Raw genomic sequence first — 21213 nt, 5'->3', positions numbered from 1 at the left:
AACAAACAAACAAACAAGAAAACAACAAAACCCCCCACCAACTGGATGGTTTAAACAACAAACATTATTTCTCACAGTTCTGGAGGTTAGGAAGTCCATGATCAAAGTGCCACAGATCTGGTGTCTGGGGAGAACCTACTTCCTGGTTCATAGAGGGCCACCTTCTTACTCTGTTGTCACATGTTGGAAGGTTAGGGAGCTATCTGTGGTCTCTTTTTTAAGGGCATTAATCCCATTAATGAGTGATGAGGGCCCCATCCTCATCACCTAACCACCTTCCAAAGGCCCCTCCTCTTAATATGGGGTTGGGAGTGGGAACACACATTCAGTTCATAACACAGGCAAAATTGTAATTGCTTTAGATTTCATACACAGATGGTAAAACTATTTAAAAAGCAAGAAGCAACAGCTCAAATAGTAGTTATTTCTAAGCGTGGGGTGGGTATATGATTTTGGGGGGGTTCTATTAGTTTGCTAGGTCTGCCATAACAATATACCACAGACTGGGTGGCCTAAACAACAGAAACTTATTATCTCTCTATAGAGGCTATAAGTTCAAGGTCAAGGTATTGGCAGGTTTGGTTTCTTCTGAAACCTCTCACCTTAGCTTGCAGATGGCCACCTTCTTGCTGTGTCCTCACAGGCCTTTTCCTTGTGTGTGTGCATTCCTGATGTCTCTCCTTCTTATAAGGACACCAGTCATATTGGATTAAGGCCCAGCCTTGTGACCTCATTTAACTTTAAGCACCTCTTTAAAGGTCCTATCTCCAATTACAGTCACACTCTGAGCTTTTGGGTGTTAGGACTTCAACATAAAAAATTTAGAAAGGACACAATTCAGCCCATAATAGGTGTTTTACACGTGCAAGCTTCTGATGTACTAATTATGTTCCAGATTTTGGCCTGGGTGGCAAGTGAATGGGTGTTTATTACTGATCTTTAAACTGTATGTGGATATATTTATACAGTCTTTTGTATGCTTGTTAGGCAGAATTCTAAGAAGAACCACCAAGTTTTCCTCTCTGGTCTCCAGGAACATGATGAGATATTACATCCATGATTATGTCACATTACATGGCAAAGGGATTTTGCAGATGCAGTTAAGGTTACTGATGAGTTGACTACATTAATCCGAAGAGAGATGACTCAGGTGGGCCCAGTGTAATCACATGGGTCCTAAAGGCAGAGAGTTATCTCTGGCTGGTAGCAGAAGAGAAAGAGAGATTTGAAATGTGAGATCAGTTCAACATGGGGCAGATTCTCAGCTGCTGATACAGAAGGAGCTATGTGGAAAGAACTGAGAGTAATTTCTAGGAGCTGCAGGTGACCATCAACCAATGGTCAGAAAGAATCTGAATACCTCAATCCTATAACTGCAAAGAACTGAATTCAGCCAACAACATAAATAATCTTGGAAGTGGATTCCCCCCAAAGACTCCAGATGAGACTTCCACCCTGCTGACACCTTAATTTAAGCCTTATGAAACCCTGAGCAAAGAACCTAGTCAAGCCATTAGACTACTGACTTACAGAACTTTGAGATAAATGGGTTTATTTTATGCCACTAAGTTGTGGTTAACTTGTTACTTAGCAATGAACCGAAACAGTATGTATGATCCAGTCCAAAATTTTGAAAAGTTTCAGTAAAATTCAGAAATGTTCCCCCCAGCCTCTAAGCTCTATATTTCTAGGCTGACGCTTCAGAAAGGTTGTCAAGTCAGCTTTGAGAGCCACTAGGCCATGCTGGATTTATTGTGTTCCCCAAGTGTCTAATAGAGACATCTCGAGACAGTCAAGATTCACCCATGTATTCTCACTGAGGCCATGTATCTTTGCTCGTTGTACCTGTTCATTGACTTCAAAGGCCACTCAAATCACGTTCCCACGTGAGAGCTTATTCTTTTTGGAGAGGGTACATGATGTTTTCAGAAATGAGAACATGAGCACTGGACAGTGATTTTCCCACGCTGTGCATGAATAATGCTCAGAGCCCTGGTCTCCTGTCTTCTCAATCTAGCACATTTTTAATACAAATGTCAGCTTTGAAAAGCCCGGTACTAGAGGCTTCAGTTGTCCCCCACAACTTTACTACTCACATGATTTCTTTTCTGCTGCAGTAAGCACCTTCAGGTATCAATTGGACATTTGTAAAGAATTTAGGAGAAATAAAGTCAGAATGTGTCTGAATACACTGACATCGCAACTCTTGGTCCTCACAGGGATCGGCTGTGTAAGAAAAGAATGGCAAAACCCTGAGTGAGAACAGAGACAGCCCCATGCTTATCCTTTAATTATCAATACAGCAGGACCCTCAGTTCACAAAATAAGTACTGCAAGGGTTAGAGAGGCAATCACACAAATCTAATCATCTGCTCTATTTATAATCAACACACATTTACGAAGCATCTGCTATGAAGAATGGTTAAGTACACTAGACCAATAATTCATTGTTTCAAATTATGCCTGGTCAAAAAAATAACTTATTTCGTGGTAAAAATCAGCTTGATTTCCTCCTATGAAAAGTTGTAAACATAAAAATTTTAGGTGAATTCTATCAGTTGAAAGTGGCAATTCCCGGGTGCCTGGGTGGCTCAGTTGGTTAAGCGACTGCCTTCAGCTCAGGTCATGATCCCACAGTCCTGGGATCGAGTCCCGCATCGGGCTCCCTGCTCTGCGGGGAGCCTGCTTCTCCCTCTCCCACTCCCCCTACTTGTGTTCCCTCTCTCGCTGTGTCTCTTTCTGTCAAATAAATAAATAAAATCTTAAAAAAAAAAAAAAAAAGAAAAGAAAGTGGCAATTCCCATCTGCCTACCATCGTTAGAATAAACAAATAAATAAACCTATTTGCAGGAATGCTCCTGTGGTTATCTCTAGTAGGACAAGCACAGACCCTTACAGTTACATATCTTCTAAGAAGTTAAAATTTTTAAAATTACCTCAACAAGAAATTCTTTGACACTCCACAATCTAAACATATGTTCTGCTTAGGTTTTAATTTTACAGCTTTTCCATTTTGCTCAATGCTAAATAGAATCTCTAAGATCTGGAATCTTTGCTAAATTTTGCAAAGGAGAATATAAATCTTTAGCTGCTTTACCAAAGATGCTCAGGACAAGGACAGCCAGCAGGAGTGTCTGTGGGCTCTTGGCAGCCATGACTGCGCTCAATCTTGACCTTTGTCTGAATGGTGGAAACAAGGCAGCCCTCTTCTATGTGCCTTCTGTAGCTCTGAGAATTTTTTGTTGTTCGTGCACTCTCTCCCCACTGAAGAATGAAAGTAGCAGCTTATTAAGTAGTGTGCTTGTCACAAGTGGATAAGGAAATGGGGTTTGTTTTTCAAGCTTTGTTTTATTTGGAGGAGGGCTGAGGTTTGGGAGCAGGATGGAAATTTATTGAAAGGAGAGATGAACCTATTATTTCCTGGGGAGGGAAACTGCATAATCCTGAAGAGTTCAATGCCAGTTAGTTACCGGGGACTTAAAGAATGGAGTCAAAGGAATGCCTATACACTTTCTAAAGGTCATGCTTGTACAAAGTAAGTAATTAAAATGCTTTTTCCTCTGCAAGTATTTGCTTCTGGTGTTTGTACCTCTTTGCATAATTCCACTCAAGGTGATAATAGAATCTGCCAAGCTCCAATTCCACCTTTAAGTAACCTACAAAGAAACTGAAGTTCAGACTCTAATAACCCTTGTCCTGTCAAAAATAGCAAATTACAGTTTGCTTGTGGTTTGAAGGCAGCAGCTGTAATGGGCTTGAAGCAAGTAACAGTGAACTATGAACTTTTTCCTTAAGTAGTTTTATAAATGACCTTAATTATTATTCCACACTGACCACATTTTTTTGCATTAACAAATCAAATATCAAAGCATTGACGTTACTCTCCTCATGCTGTCATAACAAGAACCACAGCCTGGGTGGCTTAGACAAGAAAAATGTTTTGTCTTGAAATTCTGGAGGCTAGAAGCCCACAACCCATTCCAATGGACCATGGTGTTGGTAGAGTTGGTTCTTTCTGGGGCAGGGAGGGAAGGAGCTTTCCTTCCCTCCCTATAAGCCTTTCTCCTTGGCTTATAGATGGTTGTCTTCATCTTCACATGGTGTTCTCCCTGTGTGCTTATCTATCTCCAAATTTTCCCTCTTTATAAGAACACCAGTCATGTTGGGTTAGGGCCACCCTAATGATCTCACTTTAATTTGGTGGCCTCTGTGAAGACGCTACCTCCATATGTGGTACTGGAGGTTCGAACTTTAACCTATGAATTTGGGGAGTGGCTGTGGGGGGACACAATTCAACCCATAACAGCATTTAACTGAAGAATTAGTGCTTCTTTAAGGGCTGATATAGTTTGAAGGTAAACCTAGCTTAAATAAGGTCTTTTCTTTTGACAATTGTCATTGAACATCTGTTACCTGCCAAGGCCTTTGTTGGACATTAAATAGTCAAAGAATAAAAACTGAGTTTTTGCTCTTGAGGAATTCACAGACTGTTTGGAGACAAACATGTAAATAGACAAAACTAGAAGGTGATCTATGTTAAGTTAGATGTAAACCCGAGGTTCTCTGCATGCAGAGGAGGGGGGACTGGGAGGGGAGAGTGGGTGGGGGGGGTGGGAGAATTCACTGGGGAAGTCACATTGGAGTTGTTCAAGACGAAAAGAAGTTCATCACAGCTAAAGGCTGACAAATATTCCAGAGAAATGCACAAGAGCTCAGGTTTACAAAGGGTTGCTATGGTCTGAATGTTTGCTTCTCCTCAAAATTTACAGGTTTGAATCCTAAGCCCCAAGGTGATGGTATTAGAAGATGGGGTAATTAGGTCATGAAGATGGAACCCTCGAATGGCATTAGTGACTTTGTAAAAGAGACACCAGAACCTTGCCCCTCCTGCCAGGTGATACAAGACCAGTCTATGACACAGAAGAAGCCCTTCTTTAACCATAGTGGCACCTTGATCTCAGACTTCCAGCTTCCAGAATTGTGAGAAATAAATTTCTGTTGTTTATAAGCCACAAGTCCATTGTATTTTGTTATAATAGCATGGACAGACCAAGACAAAGGTCTTGGCATATTAAGAAAGAGAAAAAAGTGATTCCAATCTCAAAATCAGGTAAGTTTTAATAATTTGACAACATTCAATGGACTAATCAGATATTGGCCTTTATAGAAACCAAAAAGCTGCAGATCAGTTAGAAACACCATTCAGATGCAAACTTGATTTCTTTGAGTTTTATTTTCCATCTTTACCAAGTGAAATGCTGTGTCTAGATATTATGGTGAGAATAAGATAATACAAAGATGAGATAATCAACTATCGAAAGATTCAAAATAATTTAGTTTCCCAAAACTTCAAAAACAGGCTTAGACATCATGGCTGTTAAGGAATTTGTTAAAGAAATAGTGATAAAGATCCAGAGATCTTCCTTATCAAATGTGGGTCTCTCATTCTAGAACTACTAAAATCTCTGCCTGATCTGGAGCACAATTAATGTAGAATTGGATCTAGATTGTTTAAAATGCTCTGATTGTCAGCTTCTAAAGTTTTATAGATGATCTATTTTATTAGTTGAATTTTCACACACACCTGAGACCTGTACACACATGCAAGTCACCAAAAAAAAAAAAAAAATCCCATTTTTAACCATAATCTTATGTTTCTTTCTTCAAAATATTTACCTACCCTAACAGAGGTACAACAAAATATAATGGTAGTAACAACCATTTATTGAGTTCTGCTTTGTGTCAATACAACTCTATGACCTTTTTGTGTATTATCTGGAAACTTGACCAGGGATGTTTCTATCTTACAGATGAGAAAATCAAATATTCCAGGGAGGTTAAATAATTATGAAAGATTAAAAAGAGCTGTAAATTTTTAACAGATCCTCACTTCAAGAAGTGGAATTTATTTCCCAAACCCCTTGACCCTGTGCTGATATTGCTTTGGGCAGTAGAATGTGGTAGAAGTGATATGGATATTTCAAAACAAAAATTCCAGAACCCTTGAGGGGATATCATGCTGAGCACTAAGGAATGTATAGAATTGTTGAATCACTTTATTACTTTATTGTATACCCAAAACTAATATAACACTACATGTTAATTACATTTGAATAAAAAAATAAAGGGGAAGAAAAACGTGAGAACATTAGGAGCTTCTACTCCTGCCCTCCTGCAAAGCTGCTGCACCATAAGAAGAGGGCCAAGCTCATCCACTAGAGACATGAAGCCCAGCCAACAGCCAACACCAAGCACCACACAAGCGAGCAAGTCAGTCGTGCTCAAGCCACAGATGACTGCAGCCCCATGAATGACCCAGCAGAGACCATCAGAAGAACACTTCGCCCAAACTGATGACCTACAGGGTCATGAAGCGGGATGAAATGGTTGTTGCTTTAAGCCACTACATTTTGGGGAGGTGATAGATAACTGAGAGAGTAACTTTGCAGATCACATAATGTGGCTGAACCCGTTTTTTACTTCAAATTGTTTGGCTACAATATTCATCGTGCTTTCTTTAGAATACCTTACAGAAGCTTGTGGTATGGATGGACTACTAGCTATTATTTAGTACCCTGAGACGGGTTCTACACATTTTAGAAAGCCAACCCTAGAACAAAAACTAAAGAAATTTAATAATGATCTAGTTAGTGAAAATAGTCCTGTACTAAATATCAGAAAGCTGAGTCTTAACCCGTTGTGAAATAGGACAGTTCTGTGACATTTGGTAATTCCTTGGTGGTCTCTGAGCCTCCATAGTGTCATCTATAAAATGAAAGAATTGATTTTTTGTGTGATCTCTCAGGTTTTGTTTGTTTGTTTGTTTTGTTTTATTTTATTTATTTATTTGACAGAGAGAGACACAGCGAGAGAGGGAACACAAGCAGGGGAATGGGAGAGGGAGAGGCAGGTTTCCCACCGAGCAGGGAGCCCGATGCGAGGCTCGATGCGGGGCTCGATCCCAGGACCCTGGGATCATGACCTGAGCCAAAGGAAGATGCTTAACGACTGAACCACCCAGGCACCCCATGATCTCTCAGGTTTTGAACTAAACTCCTACCTGGCTGCTAAAAGATCGGTTCCCGGTTTTAGTGTGCAACTTGTCTATTCTTCTCCAAACTATATGGGTTTTTTTTTTTTTTTCAGGAAACTATTGAAAGCCAAAAAAACAATCCCAACTAATTCTCACTTAAAAAAGAAAATATTTGGGCGCCTGGGTGGCTCAGTTGGTTAAGCGACTGCCTTCAGCTCAGGTCATGATCCTGGAGTCCTGGGATCGAGTCCCGCATCGGGCTCCCTGCTTGGCAGGGAGTCTGCTTCTCCCTCTGACCTTCCTCCCTCTCATGCTCTCTGTCTCTCATTCTCTCTCTCTCAAATAAATAAATAAAATCTTTAAAAAAAAAAAGAAAATATTTATCAATTTTAATTTTGAGGACAGAATGTCAATAGGCACATCATCCTCTTCACAGGGGAAGATAAGGTCCTGAATGTGGGTTTGGTAGACGGTTTCCCCCCAGACCCATTTTAGGGCCTTACGGATCCAATTTCCAGGTTTTGACTTCTTCCCTGCCCCACTTCACATTTTCCTACCTCCTGATTCTCTGGGAATGTACTCCTTAATAAAATAGTTGTACACGAGCCCTAGCACTGAAATCTAACTTCTGGGGAATCCATCTGGGGAATCCAAGTGACCAAGTTCTCCTGAAAGCAGATATTGATACTGAGACTTGTGTGCAATAGTTTAGCTTGGAAAGAATCACAAGAGCAAGTGAGGGGTACCTGGGTGGCTCAGTTGGTTAAGCATCTGCCTTCAACTCAGGTCATGATCTCAGGGTCCTGAGATTGAGCCCCACGTCAGGCTCCCTGCTCAGCAGGGAGTCTGCTTCTCCCTCTCCCTCTGCCTGTCTTCCCCAGCTTGTGTACTCTCTCTCTGAAATAAATAAATAAAATCTTAAAAAAAAAAAGAGCAAGTGAAGGAATGGGGGAATGTGGGCTAGGGAAGAAAAAAAACACTAATAAGGTCTATGTAATAAATGGGCTACCACTATAAGATTAATCTTGCTATGGAGCCTCTGAGAAATCTTGTAAAATATTCCTCAGAATTGTCCCATTGAGACTTTCATTTCCAGCCATATTGAAATAAAAGGGAACAGTCCTAACCTCCTGCCATAAACAACTAGAAAACGTGATGGAAAACATTGAACAACTGCTCTTAGACATTGGAATAACAAGCAGCAGAAGACTAGGATCCCTGAGAAAAGGAAACAAAGAAGATTAGGTTCATGATCACCCTGGTTTTTTTGCTGGAACAATTCTGGATCATTGTGCAGGGAGGGAGATCCCAAGCAGAGCACAGTGATTTTGCTGAGTTGAGGAGACAGAGAATTGAATTCAGGTAGGTGGATGTTAAGCTGGAATTTCTGGGTCTTGGAGGGCAGGGAAACTGAGGTGACTACAAGTTATGGAGTAGGGTTGCAGAAAGGAGAGATCCACGGAGGAAAATAGAGCTCTGGAAATCCTCATTGAGGTTCCATTGGGTCTCTCTGATCAATACTAAGTCACATGCATAAGGTGAAAGTCCACCGGGTCAAGCAGAGAGTGGCCAGATATCTGTAAGCTGAGCAATTCTTAGACTACATGGGGTGGGTAGATGTTTGAGGTTGGACTTCTTAGAGTGAAGGCACGTTGTAAGCACTCAGGGCATTCAGCAGAGACACAGAAAGGGCATGATCTAGTAGTACAGCTAAACAAAACTTGGGGAAAAGAACTCTCTCTAGATCATCCTAATAAATCTTCCAAACAAGCCTACAAAAAGATCAAGCTGATTCTCCGGTAACTTAACAGGCTGCCATAACAGAGACCAAGATTCTAAAGGAAGAAAACAAAATCTTGACACTCAACAACATAAGATTCAGAATTTCCTGCATCCAATAAAAAATTACTACATATGCCAGGAAGAAAAACATGATCCATAATGGGGTGGGGGGGTGGAGATCAGTCAATAGAAATAAAAAGGACAGAATGATAGAATTAATAGACAAGGATTTTAAACTAGTTATTATAAATATGCTCAAGGATATTTTTAAAGAATTTATTTATTTATTTTAGAGACAGAGAGAGAGAGAAAGCTTGGTGGGGGAGCAGGAAAGAGAGAGAATCTCAAGCCAACTCCCCACTGAATGCAAGCCCAATGGGGACTGGATCCCATGACCCTGAATTCAAAATCAAGAGTCGGATGCTTAACCGACTAAGCCACCCAGGCACGCCAATATGCTCAAGGATTTAACAGAAAATGTGAACATAATGAAGAGAGAGGTGGAAAGCATATATATAATAAATATATTTATAAATAAATCATTTAGCAAAGCAATGAAATGAAAGTCCTTGTTAAGGTAGCTATAAGAATGTAAATGTTTTTGAAGAGATAAAATTGAGTAGCAAGGTAGAAAAGAGTTCCTCTTAAAACACACACCCACACGCACGTGCACATGCACACACATATAGTGTAATTTCTAGAATTGTCCAACCAAGGGACTGGAAAATAGAATATTCATCCACTAACTCCTGCCTCTCAATGAGCTGGCCTCTGAGGGCATTAAATCACAGGTCATCCTGCCTCTGAGCTAAACAAACTCTCTCTGCCTTTCCCCTCCTCCCCACGCCCAAATGGAGAGAGCCCTCAGGAAGAGGATCAGAAGGATAGATGAGCTTGAGTTGGGAAGTTGTCAGCAAGGATAGATGCTGTCCCACAGCAACTGTGGAAGTCATTGGTAAGTGAAGAAAATACGGAGTGGGGCATGAATGGTGAAGATGAGATAAGATCTTCCCCTTATTATTTGTGTGGGTAGTCAGAAAAAAAAGAGAAACAGTATCACCTGTTATTCTGGATTGCCCCATTATACTATCGCAGGTTTGCTACCTCCTCCATCCCCCAGGGTCTTTCCAGTCGTGTCTGGAAATCCTGCGAGGACATCTCAATAGCATTCAAAAGAAGGACTCATAATGACATAATAGGATCAGCCATATTTCCTCCTTTCTGGGTTTAGCTCCTTTGGTAACATTGCTCAAGAAACTTCAGTCGGTGTTGCCATTGCTATTTCCTGCTGATGACTTTTGGAAGTTGGGCTCTGTCACCCAATAACCTTTCCCCACTTCACTTCATGTCCACCACCTCACACACCCTTGTGTCCCATCTCCTGCCCTAACACTCTCAGTAAGAGACTGCCTTGTACTTGCCAAGTCTCAGGGCCATATGGTGTGAAAAGTATAGTACATATCCACTTGATCCAGGACAGACACTGAAACAATGTCCATGGAATTGGCCTGAGGACCAATGGCAGATTTCTGGAGCCATTGATAAAGTTTAATCCCTGCTAAAACTTCAGCAAGTGTATTACGTTATTATCTCCATTCTATAGCAGGGGAAATGAGGCTGGTGAAGTCAAGAAACATGCCCAAGAGCACACAGTCAACAAGTTATAGAGCTGGAACTTTGGGAATTTATCCAAAATCTATCTGATTCTTTGAAACCTATGTCCTTAACCACCATATGAACAGAACATCTCCTTTCTCCTTTCTAAGCTGCATGGTCCTTATTGACAAGAGCTCAGTGGCCAGTAGAGCAAGCTCAAGCCAGCGTTTGAATGTAAGGACTTCTCTTAGGTGTGAGGGTTTGACTGAGCCCTTGGTGTTCCCCTTATAAATAATTTCCAGTGTCCCGTGACTTGGGGTTAGGTTAGGGAGTGAATGCTGGAATTTGTGGAGCTGCTAGAATGGCTGACATTTACTTACTTCTGTACCATTCACAAATTTTCTTCCTTCTTATCTCATTGATAACTAGTAACATTAGAGTTATAAAGAGGTTACCATTTTTAACTTTATGAAAAAAAAGCTCACAGAGGTTGTTTCTCGCTACGTGGAGTCCTTATTTACCCAGCTGCTTGGGCAAACTCGAACCTGATCTCAAGTATTGAGGGGGCCAGCCCTGCCTTCTTGCCTCTGCTGAAGGCTTTTACCCAAGGCTCAGGATTTCCTGAATGAGTCCCGACTCAGGGACAAGCACACTCCGCACATCCACATTCTTCCTTTTCAGGTTTGGAGTGCGGTTTCAGATTATAGGGATCTTTCCTCTCTTTACATACAAATTTTGTTTCTGTCTTGGTGTTGGTATCATCCCGGGGCAGTGTTGAATATCAAGTTCCAAAGGACTTTCTCAGGCTAGACAATCTATCAGGTTCCAGAAAAACTGTGCCAGGAATGATGAGAACTAAGGCACTCAAATCTTAAAACTATTCTATTTGACAAATTGATATCAAGAATTGGAGTAACATTAAACTGAGTGTTGTTACTAATAAATAAAGGTTAGAAAATTGAACCCAAATGTCAATTAGATCTTTTCATAAGTGAAGTACTCAGCCACTCACTCTTTGTGTTTCTCTGAGTGACACAAATTATTTGAGTTTTGAAGGAAAAATCTACTTTACCACCATTTCACTGCCAGCTTTGTTAAATTGTCAGTAACTGAAAAATCATTTAGCAAAAGCAACAAAATGAGAGTCCCTGTTAAGATTGCTATAAGAATGTAAGTGTTTTTGAGGAGAGAAGATTGAGTATTAGTGTGGAAAGGAGCTCCTTATCAAAAAACAGCAATATATATCAGTGACTCTCACACTGAGGGGCCGAGCGAAGCCCACACTTTGGAAAAGCACATTCTTGGGTTTGTGAAACTCAAGGGGAGTGACAGCTACCGTCAGATAAAGTTAAGCATAAATTATAGTTCCATTTCTCTGTGTAGCAAACTGAATGTCCAGGAAGAAAATTTTTTTTAAAAGGTCAAGGAATATTGGTGTAAATCATCAGCTTGTCCAGTACAGATAGCCTTTTTCCCCTAAATGAAGCAAACATTTTTTTTTTTACTTTGAAGTACTTTATTTTCAAGTTCTTTGCAAAAACAACAATGAATATTTGAACCTCTCTGTTAGAAGACATAGAGAAACACCACGTAATTAACACTAAACAAGGCATTATGCCTTACAAGAAAGACATAAAATGTCCAAAGGATATTTAGAACATTGTAGTTCCTAAAGCTTCAACATGAGAAATGTTGACCACATACTGTGAAATTATTTCAATAAATAATAGCTGACATTCTTTTAAACAATTACAAAAATAGATGTACACATATATTCCTCAAACTGACAATGACCTCACTCTCTATTTGCTTGAACCCCCCTCTTGCCCCAGCCTCAGTCACAGTGGCTGGCAATGCTGTGGGCCCCTCAGAAGTATTAACTTAATGATTGGAGAATATTTGCAAGCCTTTTACCTTCAAATTAGATAAGAATCAGGGTTGAACTAAGTTGGGTTTAACATAAAATAAACAATAAAAATAGTGGTACAGTGCACAAATAGATTCAATTACATCCTAATTACTTTATATATAAAATATTAACATGGAAATCTTTGAAAACCAACCAACCAATAAATAAATAAATAAACAGAAGAACTCTCCTAGGAGATGCTCAAACATATTAGGCCCAGCGGAGGTGGCATTGGGAACGGATGATTCCTCTTGGGTTCCCGTAAGGGCGGGGCCTGATTCAGGTATTCAGCCACCAATCAGTTTCCTCCTTCCTCTGGTCAGTTGGAGCTGCCCAATAATGAGAAAAATGTCATCCTTAATAGCTGCTCAGGGAATCTGCCTGCACAGCGCTCTTCTCCTGTCTGACCCCGAGGTTCCAGAGTTTTCTGAATCTAGTTTCCCTTGCCTGGCATCAAAAGGCTACTCCCTATGTTGTGCAGCAGAGAACTCTAAGCTCTTGGATGCTTTTATTTAGGAATGCAGGTGGGGCCTGTGGGGCCTAACTGAAGCTTTAGATGATGATGATAATAATTAATAATAATAATAATTGTCCTTGAGTCACATGGCTAATAGGTGATAGAATCCAGATTTGTTCCCAGTGTGGTGTCACTACGAAGTGTCTGCTCTTCACCTCTAAGTTTAGGGCCTATGTTGCAGAAAACCAAGGGTTCTGATTTTCAGATGTGAAGTCTAGAAGGAATTGGGGAGGGGGGTGCCTCTGTTTTTTAACAGGTGGAAAACTTTTTAATATAACTGACCAACACCAATAAGAATTCTAATGAAAGCAGGTTTACCCACACTCATTTGCATGGGGATGGAGGGCACTGGAAATAGCCTTCTGGCACCAGAACAGATGAAGGATCTTACTAGCAGAGTTCATTGTGAAATAATAATGATTTTCAGTCCTTCAGCTAAACCCTGGGTTTCCTTGGTAAAAATGTCCGGAGGCATTTGTCAGGATGTGTGACCAATGACTCTAGTCCCACGTGTGGACAAAAAGCACAACTCACTTGTTTAGCATCTTGTTGATGATTTTCTTGACCATGGGGGCTTCGGGGTTGAGACAAACCTCCTGCCCATTCTTGAGAGTGGCTCTGCAGGGAGAAGGCAGAATCCGCGTTGGCCGGAGGTGGGGCTGGGCGGGGGGCCGGGGGGCATCGGGGCGGTGGGGGCCACAAGGACGCGAGCAGCCGCAGCGGTGTGGGGTGTCACTTACATGACTTCGGTTTGGGCGCAGTGGGGTCCCCGGGGCGTCACCTTGACGTTCTGGATGTTCTTGAGGTGAATTCCCTGCAAGGTCTGCAAGCACTGGCAGCGCAGCTCGGCGACCACGGGCGCACCTGCGGGGAGAACAGAGCGGGTTAGCGGACGACCCCAGGGTGGGCGCCCAGAGCACCCCCCCCCGCCCCCGTCCCGCCCGTGGGCTGGGGGCGCCGAGTCGCACCTGCGGCGCGGCGGCCGGCGGGGACCAGCAGCAGGAGCAGCAGCGCGGCGCCGAGGAGCCGGAGAGCGCGGGGTGCGGCGGCGGTGGCGGCGCGGGCCATGGGGCTCAGCTCGGAGAGTCGGGGCGGCGGGGCCTGGAGCGGGCGAGCTGGAGCGCGAGCTGGCGGAGCGGAGTCTGTGGCTCCCGGAGCCGGGAGAACCGCTTTTATCCCCGGTGGGCGCGGGGAAGTGAGCAGCCCCGGGGCCGGGGGAATTCCCGGCACCGCACGTCGCTTCGGGGTCGGAAAGGACAGCGCGGCCCCGCCCCCGCGGTGAAGGGGGACCCGCCCGGCCACCCGCATGTCCCTGCGAGTCGGGGACCTTCTCCTTCCTGCGGAGTCCCCATAGGAGGCGCGAGGGGCCGTCACGCTGCAGCTACAGCCTGCAGGGGGCGCCGTGGGCGCCCAGCGATCCCCGGTGGCCCGGCCAGGAGCCGGAGGCGGATCTGTGAGCCCCCGACAAGGGTGGCACCACAGCTTCAGAGGGAGAGTTATGTCTCTTTAGTTATCAGTTTTGGGGGGAATTAAGGACGGTGAGGGGGCAAATTTTGCTTAACTGTCTATCCTTTATTTCTATATATTCTGTCTCTAAATTTCGTTTTGCATATTCCATACACCTGAAATGAAGTCTGTCAAAAATAGCTTCTCAGATTCCAGAGAAGAATGTTCAACCTGTTTCTCTTGTATATTCTCAACTCACACTTAGATCATCTTGGTCATGTTTTCCATTTGGTGGGAATAAGGATCAGTGTCTAAAGTGGATTCCAGGGTTGATTTTTTAAGTGAGAGTTGACCGTAACATGATCTCTTTTTTCTGTATCCTGCTGCACTTCCTTCTTCCCTCTGAAATATTGGAACTCCCCGAATTCCGGGGAGATCTCCTTTTCCAAATGCAGGAGGGATTCAGATTTGATCTATGAAATACCGGACTGGCGGCCAGTCTGAAGCTGCAGAGGGGCTAGTCCCGCAGGCTCGCGGAATTCTCCCTTTCTGTTCCATCCCTGGACAAAATAGCACATGGTCCCCAGAGAGTGGGTACCTACTGTGTAACACCCTTGGTCCTGTTGTGTGCGGATGAAGCATGAACCGCCAATCACGCTCAAAATCCCGTTCCATTTACTATGGGGCCTTCAGTGTTCGTCCCCCTTTCTCTAGCAACAATGACATGTCTCTGTTTTCTGACTAGGAATTTCAGTCTTTGAACCTGACACCTTTACTATTTTTTCACCAGAAGCTTTAGAGAACTCTTACTAATTCAATATTAGGTATAGAGGGCTTAAGTGTAATAATTCTCTGGGGTGGATTCAGACCTCTTGGAGGCATGGAATGCGATAGGAAGCGTGGGGCCGGGGTGGGGGGTGGGGGGTGGGGTTGGGGTGGAAGGGGGAGCGGGAGGTGGAGGGGGCAGATGGCAATGGCTTCTGGCCCAGGTGTGGGTGTCTAGGAGCCAGGCTCCAGGCAGCCTAGTTTAGTGAATAAGCCTGCACGTAGTAGCGAAACTGCTTACCTCCGGTTGCCACCTTTCACCTGCAAGTTGTTAAACATTTCTTTGTCTACCCCAAGGTAATTATCAGAAATGAGTCAACATTTGTGAGAGCCAGCACAGATTAAGCGCTTTATAAATGTTCCTTAAGTGAGATAGCTTTTCCCAGCATTGCCGAAACAGAAACTCAACCTGTTGTAAATCCTTTCATAAAGAAAAAAAAATTGTAATAGAAAGGTTCACTTCCCAATTTTTCTCTTCACATTTAAAATTTTCTGTATTAGGAAGGCACATCTGTACTCTACTAGGAGACACCCTTACATGGGATTTTAAAAAAATTTTACTGTTGAGATCTGCCACTGATTTATTTTGTAGTCTTATTTTCTTTTTCTTTCTTTCTTTCTTTTTTCTTTTCTTTTCCTTTCTTTTTTTTGGTAAGATTTCTTTTATTTATTTGACAGAGAGAGAGAGCACAAGCAGGGGGAGCAGCAGAGGGAGAGGGAGCAGCAGACTCCCTGCTGAGCATGGAGCCCATGCAGGGCTGGATCCCAAGACCTGAGCTGAAGGCAGATGCTTAAGGGACTGAGCCACACAGGCGCCCCACTGTAGTCCTATTTTCAATCACTTCATCTATAAAAGGAGTTTGACCTACTCTCCATCTCATTGGTTGGAAAAGATTTACAAAATGAATGCCTACCTTTAAAGACATTCTAGCCTTTATCAGTATGATCCTGAGAGGGAAAATGAGGGAAATTAAAAGATTAAAATTTGTGTTAAGCAGTAAGAAGTGAGAAAAAGTTGTAAATATGTGGCTAGCTTATGAATAATTGAGTCTGTGTGGTTCTCTTCTCATTATAAATTGTTTTCTGGGATTTGATGGGAAACTGGCTCAAAAATCCAAAAATATTCTTTAAAATTTGAAAGATGTGTTGCTTTGTTTTTTCCTTGTACATGTAAAACAGGCTCATTTTATGAAGTTTATAGAATCAGAAAGGCATGAAGAGATTATTTTTCCTATAATCTCTCTTTTGTTTGTTCTACAGAACAAACTTTAAGAAAATCACTGAAATTCGCTGTTTTCTTCAACAAACATAGTAGGTAACAAAGATGAGTTTACAGAATTTGAGTAAATATGAAACAGGCCACTTCCTTTTAGTTGCCACATACCATGAGCAAATTACTAAGCCAGTGCACCCACCCCAACGCACAGCATGTTTATTTTGTGCAAATTGTAGGTGTTCTTCTAAGAGTTCTACAAATATTAACACATTCAATCTTCCAAACAACCCTGTGAAGTAGATATGGAACTTTAAGATTATCTTTATGGGGCTTTAAGTTTACAAATATAGAAACTAAGGTGAAGAGAGGTGAAGTAACTTTCCCAAAACCACAAGATGTTGAACCTGGGACTCAAACTCAAAGAGAATGGCTTTTAACCATTATGCTATGATAAAGATGCTCTGTGATATATGGTTAAGAATTTCTAGAAAGGAATGATTTAAAAAAAAAATCTGTTTTGTTTGGACACCTGAGTGGCTCAGTCGGTTAAGCATCAGACTCTTGATTTCTGCTCAGGTCATGATCTCAGGGTGGTGAGATCAAGTCCCACATCAGGCTCTTTGCAGTGCCTGGAGCAGGCTTAAGATTCTTTCCTCCCTCTCCCTCTGCCCTTCCCCTGACCCATGCACTCACTCTCTCTAAATATAATAATAATAATAATAATAATAATAATAATAATAAATAAAAATAATAAAAATTTTAAAACTTTGTTATTCCCCTAGCTGAATTTTTCTAATATTCAAACACAGCAAAACAATCTTATAGCTGCATAGTTTTGTTTCACTCTACAGCATAACTCTCCTGTTGTAACTTGTTCATCATATAGCTTGTTGTACTTTCTTAAACTGTCCAATTCTGAGAAACTAGTCACTTGACCATGCAGAAATCTGACAAACATCCCCTTAACTAAAGGATGAAGGTTAATGGTGTAATGTGGTGTTAAGTGGATATCATGTGCCTCCTGCTATAATGTGATGAAAGGAGCACTTCAACTCTTTGGTATTTTCCCCAAAAGTTCATAACTCTAGGCTAACCATGAAAAAAACATCCTTCAAACTTAAATTGAGGAATATCAAATAGCTGACTAGAACTCTTCAAAAATGTCAAGGTCATGAAAAATAAGGAAAGACTCAGAAACGGTCATAGTTCAGAGGGAAGTATGAGAGGTGACAACGAACAGTATGGTAACCTGAGATGAGTCTGGACCAGAAAGGACAGTGAGTGGAAAACCTGGTGAAGTCCGGGGGAGTCTGGAGTTTTCATTAATAAGAATGTGCCAATGTTGGTTTCTTCGCTTTGGCAAGAGTACCCTGTTAAGGTAAAGTGTTTGCAAAAGGGGAAACTGAGTGAAGAGTACAGGAAACTACTATTTTTACCAATTTTGTCAATTTAAAATTACTTCAAAATAAAAAGGTTGTTTTTTTAAAAAGTTGCTCTTTCTAAATCCATTTAGAATACCACCCAAATGAAATCAGTGGGTGTGCATGCTTTACTGTTAGCTTCCTAGAGAAAAAAAATGAATTTTTGTTGAGTTCATATTTGCTCAGATATGAAAATCTGAACTATCCGCAGCTCCAGTTTGGACACTTCGTCATGTTTTATAGGCTTAAAGAGTTTGACTTCAGCACCAATCATGCTGTGCAAATCTCTCAATTTCATGTAATTAAAGAAAAACAGAAAGCGTTTGCTGTAATGATCTCTAGACCCAACCCAAAACTGACGTAAATGAGGGCGTTCAGGGATATCAGAACTCCAACTTATCTACAGAAGCTGCCAAAAAATGGGACCAAATGAAGCACGTTAAGAAGCAGTTAACACTTGCAGATTGTATAGAATTTGACTTCCAGGAAGGACTTCACATCTCTTGTTTTTTGGAAATGAAGTAAAAAGGAAAGGTTTCTTATTGTTTGTTATTTTTTCTTTAATATGCCACTTAAATCCATGAAATCTTTCTCAACCAAAATGCAGAAATGTTTATAAGCACAGGACTGCTGTAGCCTACTACAATAAACAAGTTCAATCTCTTGTTTGAACATGTACCTCTCCAAGCTGATTACTTCTGCAAGAGTTAAACACCAAGTTTTTTTGTCTGTTTGTTTTTGTTTTTTAAGATTTTATTTATTTATTTGAGAGAGAGAGAGCTTAAGAGCGGAGAGGATCTGGGGCACCTGGGTGGCTCAGTCGATAAGCGTCTGCCTTCAGGTCAGCTCATGATCCCAGGATCCTGGGTTTGAGCCCCCCATCAGGCTCCCTGCTCCGCGGGAGGCCTGCTTCTCCCTCTCCCACTCCCCCTGCTTGTGTTACCTCTCTGGCTGTGTCCCTCCCTGTCAAATAAATAAATAAAATCTTAAATAAAAAAAAAAGAGGGGAGAGGGTCAGAGGGAGAAGCAGACTCCGCACTGAGCAGGGATCCCCATGCGGGACTCGATCCCCGGACTCTGGGATCATGGCCTGAGCCAAAGGCAGTTGCCCAACCAACTGAACCACCCAGACGCCCCTGAACACCAACTTCTTATGCACATTCTTTAAGCCAGTAGAAGCAACAACTCCTAAGGAAATGGAAGAGCCTTTTAAAAAGGGATGCTTTGGTGGTTAAATTCCATTTGCCCCCTGTAATTATTATAAATCTTTCGGAATTGACAATTAATAAAATCCAGGACGTTCACAGCCTCTGGGCTCACTGCTTTGCCCTGGTCATGACAGCAGCAGCAACCAAGCGCACGCAGGTGTAAACTTACACCTCCTCCCCTCGGCCGCACCAGGTGACTTCCTGCCCCAAAGTTTCTCCGTCACTGCGGTGGAAAATCTCTTGCCAATAAGGAAGAAGAGGCAATGATAACTACTTCCTCCTCTGTCATGTTTTAGGCAGATATTCTGCATGGCTTCTCACAGGAGCCCCAGGAGGGCTAAACCCCAGATGCCTACACTCTATTTCACTCTTCCCAGTTCTTCAGTCCCAACCTTGGGAACATTTTGCCCAAATAAATCACCCTGTGTGGCAGGCTGATGACTCAGGTTCTGCTTTGTGGGGGGCACCAAGGCTGAACCACTGCTCCAGCCTGAGAACTATCATGCTGGTTGGCCAGCAGGAAAGGGCAGAGTAGCTCTGCTCTACTCCTAGATCGCCCCAAATGATCTCTTCTGAGGTAATGACTCCGGCTCTGATGGGGGTAGAGTGAAGATGTCTGAACATGACACTAAATTTCTGAACTCATCCGCCCTACAGGCCAAAGGCATAGGGTGTACCAGGAATAGGTCAGCCTCTCTATCGGGTCTCCTCAGAAATGGCATGTTGGGCTCCCCTTTCTCTTTTTCCTGGTAACACATCCTAGATTTGCCCCCTCTCAGTCCATGAAGTTGAGGGGGATGAACTATTTCTTGGCCCACCCTCCAGGCCTGCTGGTTGATTCAGAGATGGACAAGTGACCTAAGCCTGTTCAAATGAGAAACAGCCCCTAGAATTTTTAGTGAAACAATTGAAAAATAAGTTCTTAATTCGTCCTAGGGCTGCTAAACTGGTAAAAGGGGATCCAGAGGTGAGCCAGTGCTTGGGGAGAGTCTGCCTGAGAATGAAGCTGGCCCAGAGGAAAGCACATGAAATGGGAAAAAATTACAAAGGACATTGTTTGGGTACCCATGTCCTCCAGGTGGCTCTGATTTATTCATGGATGCTATGTCAGCCAACAAAGTCTCCCTCCCTCCCTCCCTCCCTCATTCCCTTCCTTCCTCCCTCCCTCCCTCCCTTCCTTCCTTTCTTCCTCCCTCCCTCCCTTCCTTCTTTTCTTTCGTTTTCTCTTTCTTCTTTCTTTCTTTCTTTCTTTCTTTCTTTCTTTTTCTTTCTCTCTCTCTCTTTCTTTCTTCTTTCTTTCTTTCTTTCTTTTTCTTTCTTTCTCTCTCTTTCTTCTTTCTTTCCTTCTTTCTTTCTTTCTTTCTTTCCTTCTTTCTTTCTTTCTCTTTCTTTCTTTCTTTCTTTCTTTCTTTCTTTCTTTCTTTCTTTCTTTCTTTCTTTCTTTCTTTCTTTCTTTCATGCCATTTAAATTAGATGTCTGTTTCTTACCAGTGAATAGTCTGGCTCAATACTTTTCATCTTCCACATTTCTGCTAGAGATAACTTGCCAACACAAGTAGCTCTACTTCTCTATTTCTAATCCACTTATCCATTCATTCCTTCAACATTTATCTACTACTTATAAGCTAAGAAATAAATTAAGCTACACAGAGGGAAAAGACATTTTCTGTCACACCAAACTCACAATCTATAGGAGTAAGAAAAAAAAGATATGGAGTTGTCTGGGGGTCCATGATACTTAGCAATGCATAGAGCTTTTTCTTTTTTTTTAAGGTGCTATTTATGTATTTTGAGAGAGAGGGAGAGCAGGAGGAGAGGCAGAGGAGAGGGAGACAGAGAATCTCAAGCAGACTCTGCACCAAGTGCTAGGCTCGATCTCTCAACCAACTGAGCCACCCAGGTGCCCCAAAGCACAAAGCTTTATAGGCACTTAGAGAAAGGGGGCATCTGATTCCCTTTCTTGGAAGGGTGGGAGCGATCAGAGAAAACATTTTGGAGGACGGTGCCATTTAAGGTGAGTGAGTAGGGAACCCATTCCAGAAAAGGAGGACCAAATAAGCGAAGGCATGGAAGCTGGAAGCAGTGTGGTATGACACAACTACAAAAGTAAACAGTTGATTTTCTAAGTTGGAGTTTACCATTGAAGCAGGGAGTCCAGAGAGATAGAGCAGGCAGATAGGCATGGCCTGGCCTCCATGGCTCAGGAGCTATTTCAAATGCCACTTCCATCAGAAAGTTCATAACAAGAGTTGGTCCTTTG

The 21213-nt window shown here is 42.3% G+C and overlaps 1 protein-coding gene and 1 long non-coding RNA gene across 6 annotated transcripts in view; one reads left to right on the top strand and one right to left on the bottom strand.

Annotated features, from left to right (window-relative positions):
• Positions 1-5004, top strand: part of LOC135363597 (uncharacterized) — a 69606-nt gene extending 64602 nt beyond the window's left edge. For both annotated transcript variants that reach the window (XR_010409422.1, XR_010409421.1), the window contains exon 5: positions 4770-5004. This is a non-coding gene — a long non-coding RNA (uncharacterized LOC135363597). The remainder of the gene's footprint in view (positions 1-4769) is intronic.
• LOC123842827 (growth-regulated protein homolog gamma-like) overlaps positions 1-14154 on the bottom strand; it is a 65482-nt gene extending 51328 nt beyond the window's left edge. Inside the window, exons 1-4 of one of the 4 annotated variants that reach the window (XM_064584587.1) lie at positions 13806-14122; positions 13578-13701; positions 13372-13455; positions 12365-12649 (exon numbers count right to left, since the gene is read on the bottom strand). In XM_064584587.1, the coding sequence (XP_064440657.1) occupies positions 12640-12649; positions 13372-13455; positions 13578-13701; positions 13806-13905 (318 nt within the window). In that variant the 5' untranslated portion in view covers positions 13906-14122 and the 3' untranslated portion in view covers positions 12365-12639. Of the gene's footprint in view, positions 1-12364; positions 12650-13371; positions 13456-13577; positions 13702-13805 lie in introns of those variants that run through there. The other 3 variants (XM_064584583.1, XM_064584585.1, XM_064584586.1) reach the window with 3 other exon arrangements.
• Between the last annotated feature and the right edge of the window lie 7059 nt (positions 14155-21213).

This window comes from Mirounga angustirostris, unplaced genomic scaffold (genome assembly GCF_029215605.1).
Source record: "Mirounga angustirostris isolate CCGP_5_RB_7025 unplaced genomic scaffold, mMirAng1.0.hap1 SCAF_2, whole genome shotgun sequence".
Lineage (NCBI taxonomy): Eukaryota > Metazoa > Chordata > Mammalia > Carnivora > Phocidae > Mirounga > Mirounga angustirostris.
The sequence above is the reverse complement of the archived record's forward strand: the minus strand, read 5'-3'. Positions and strand labels throughout refer to the sequence as shown.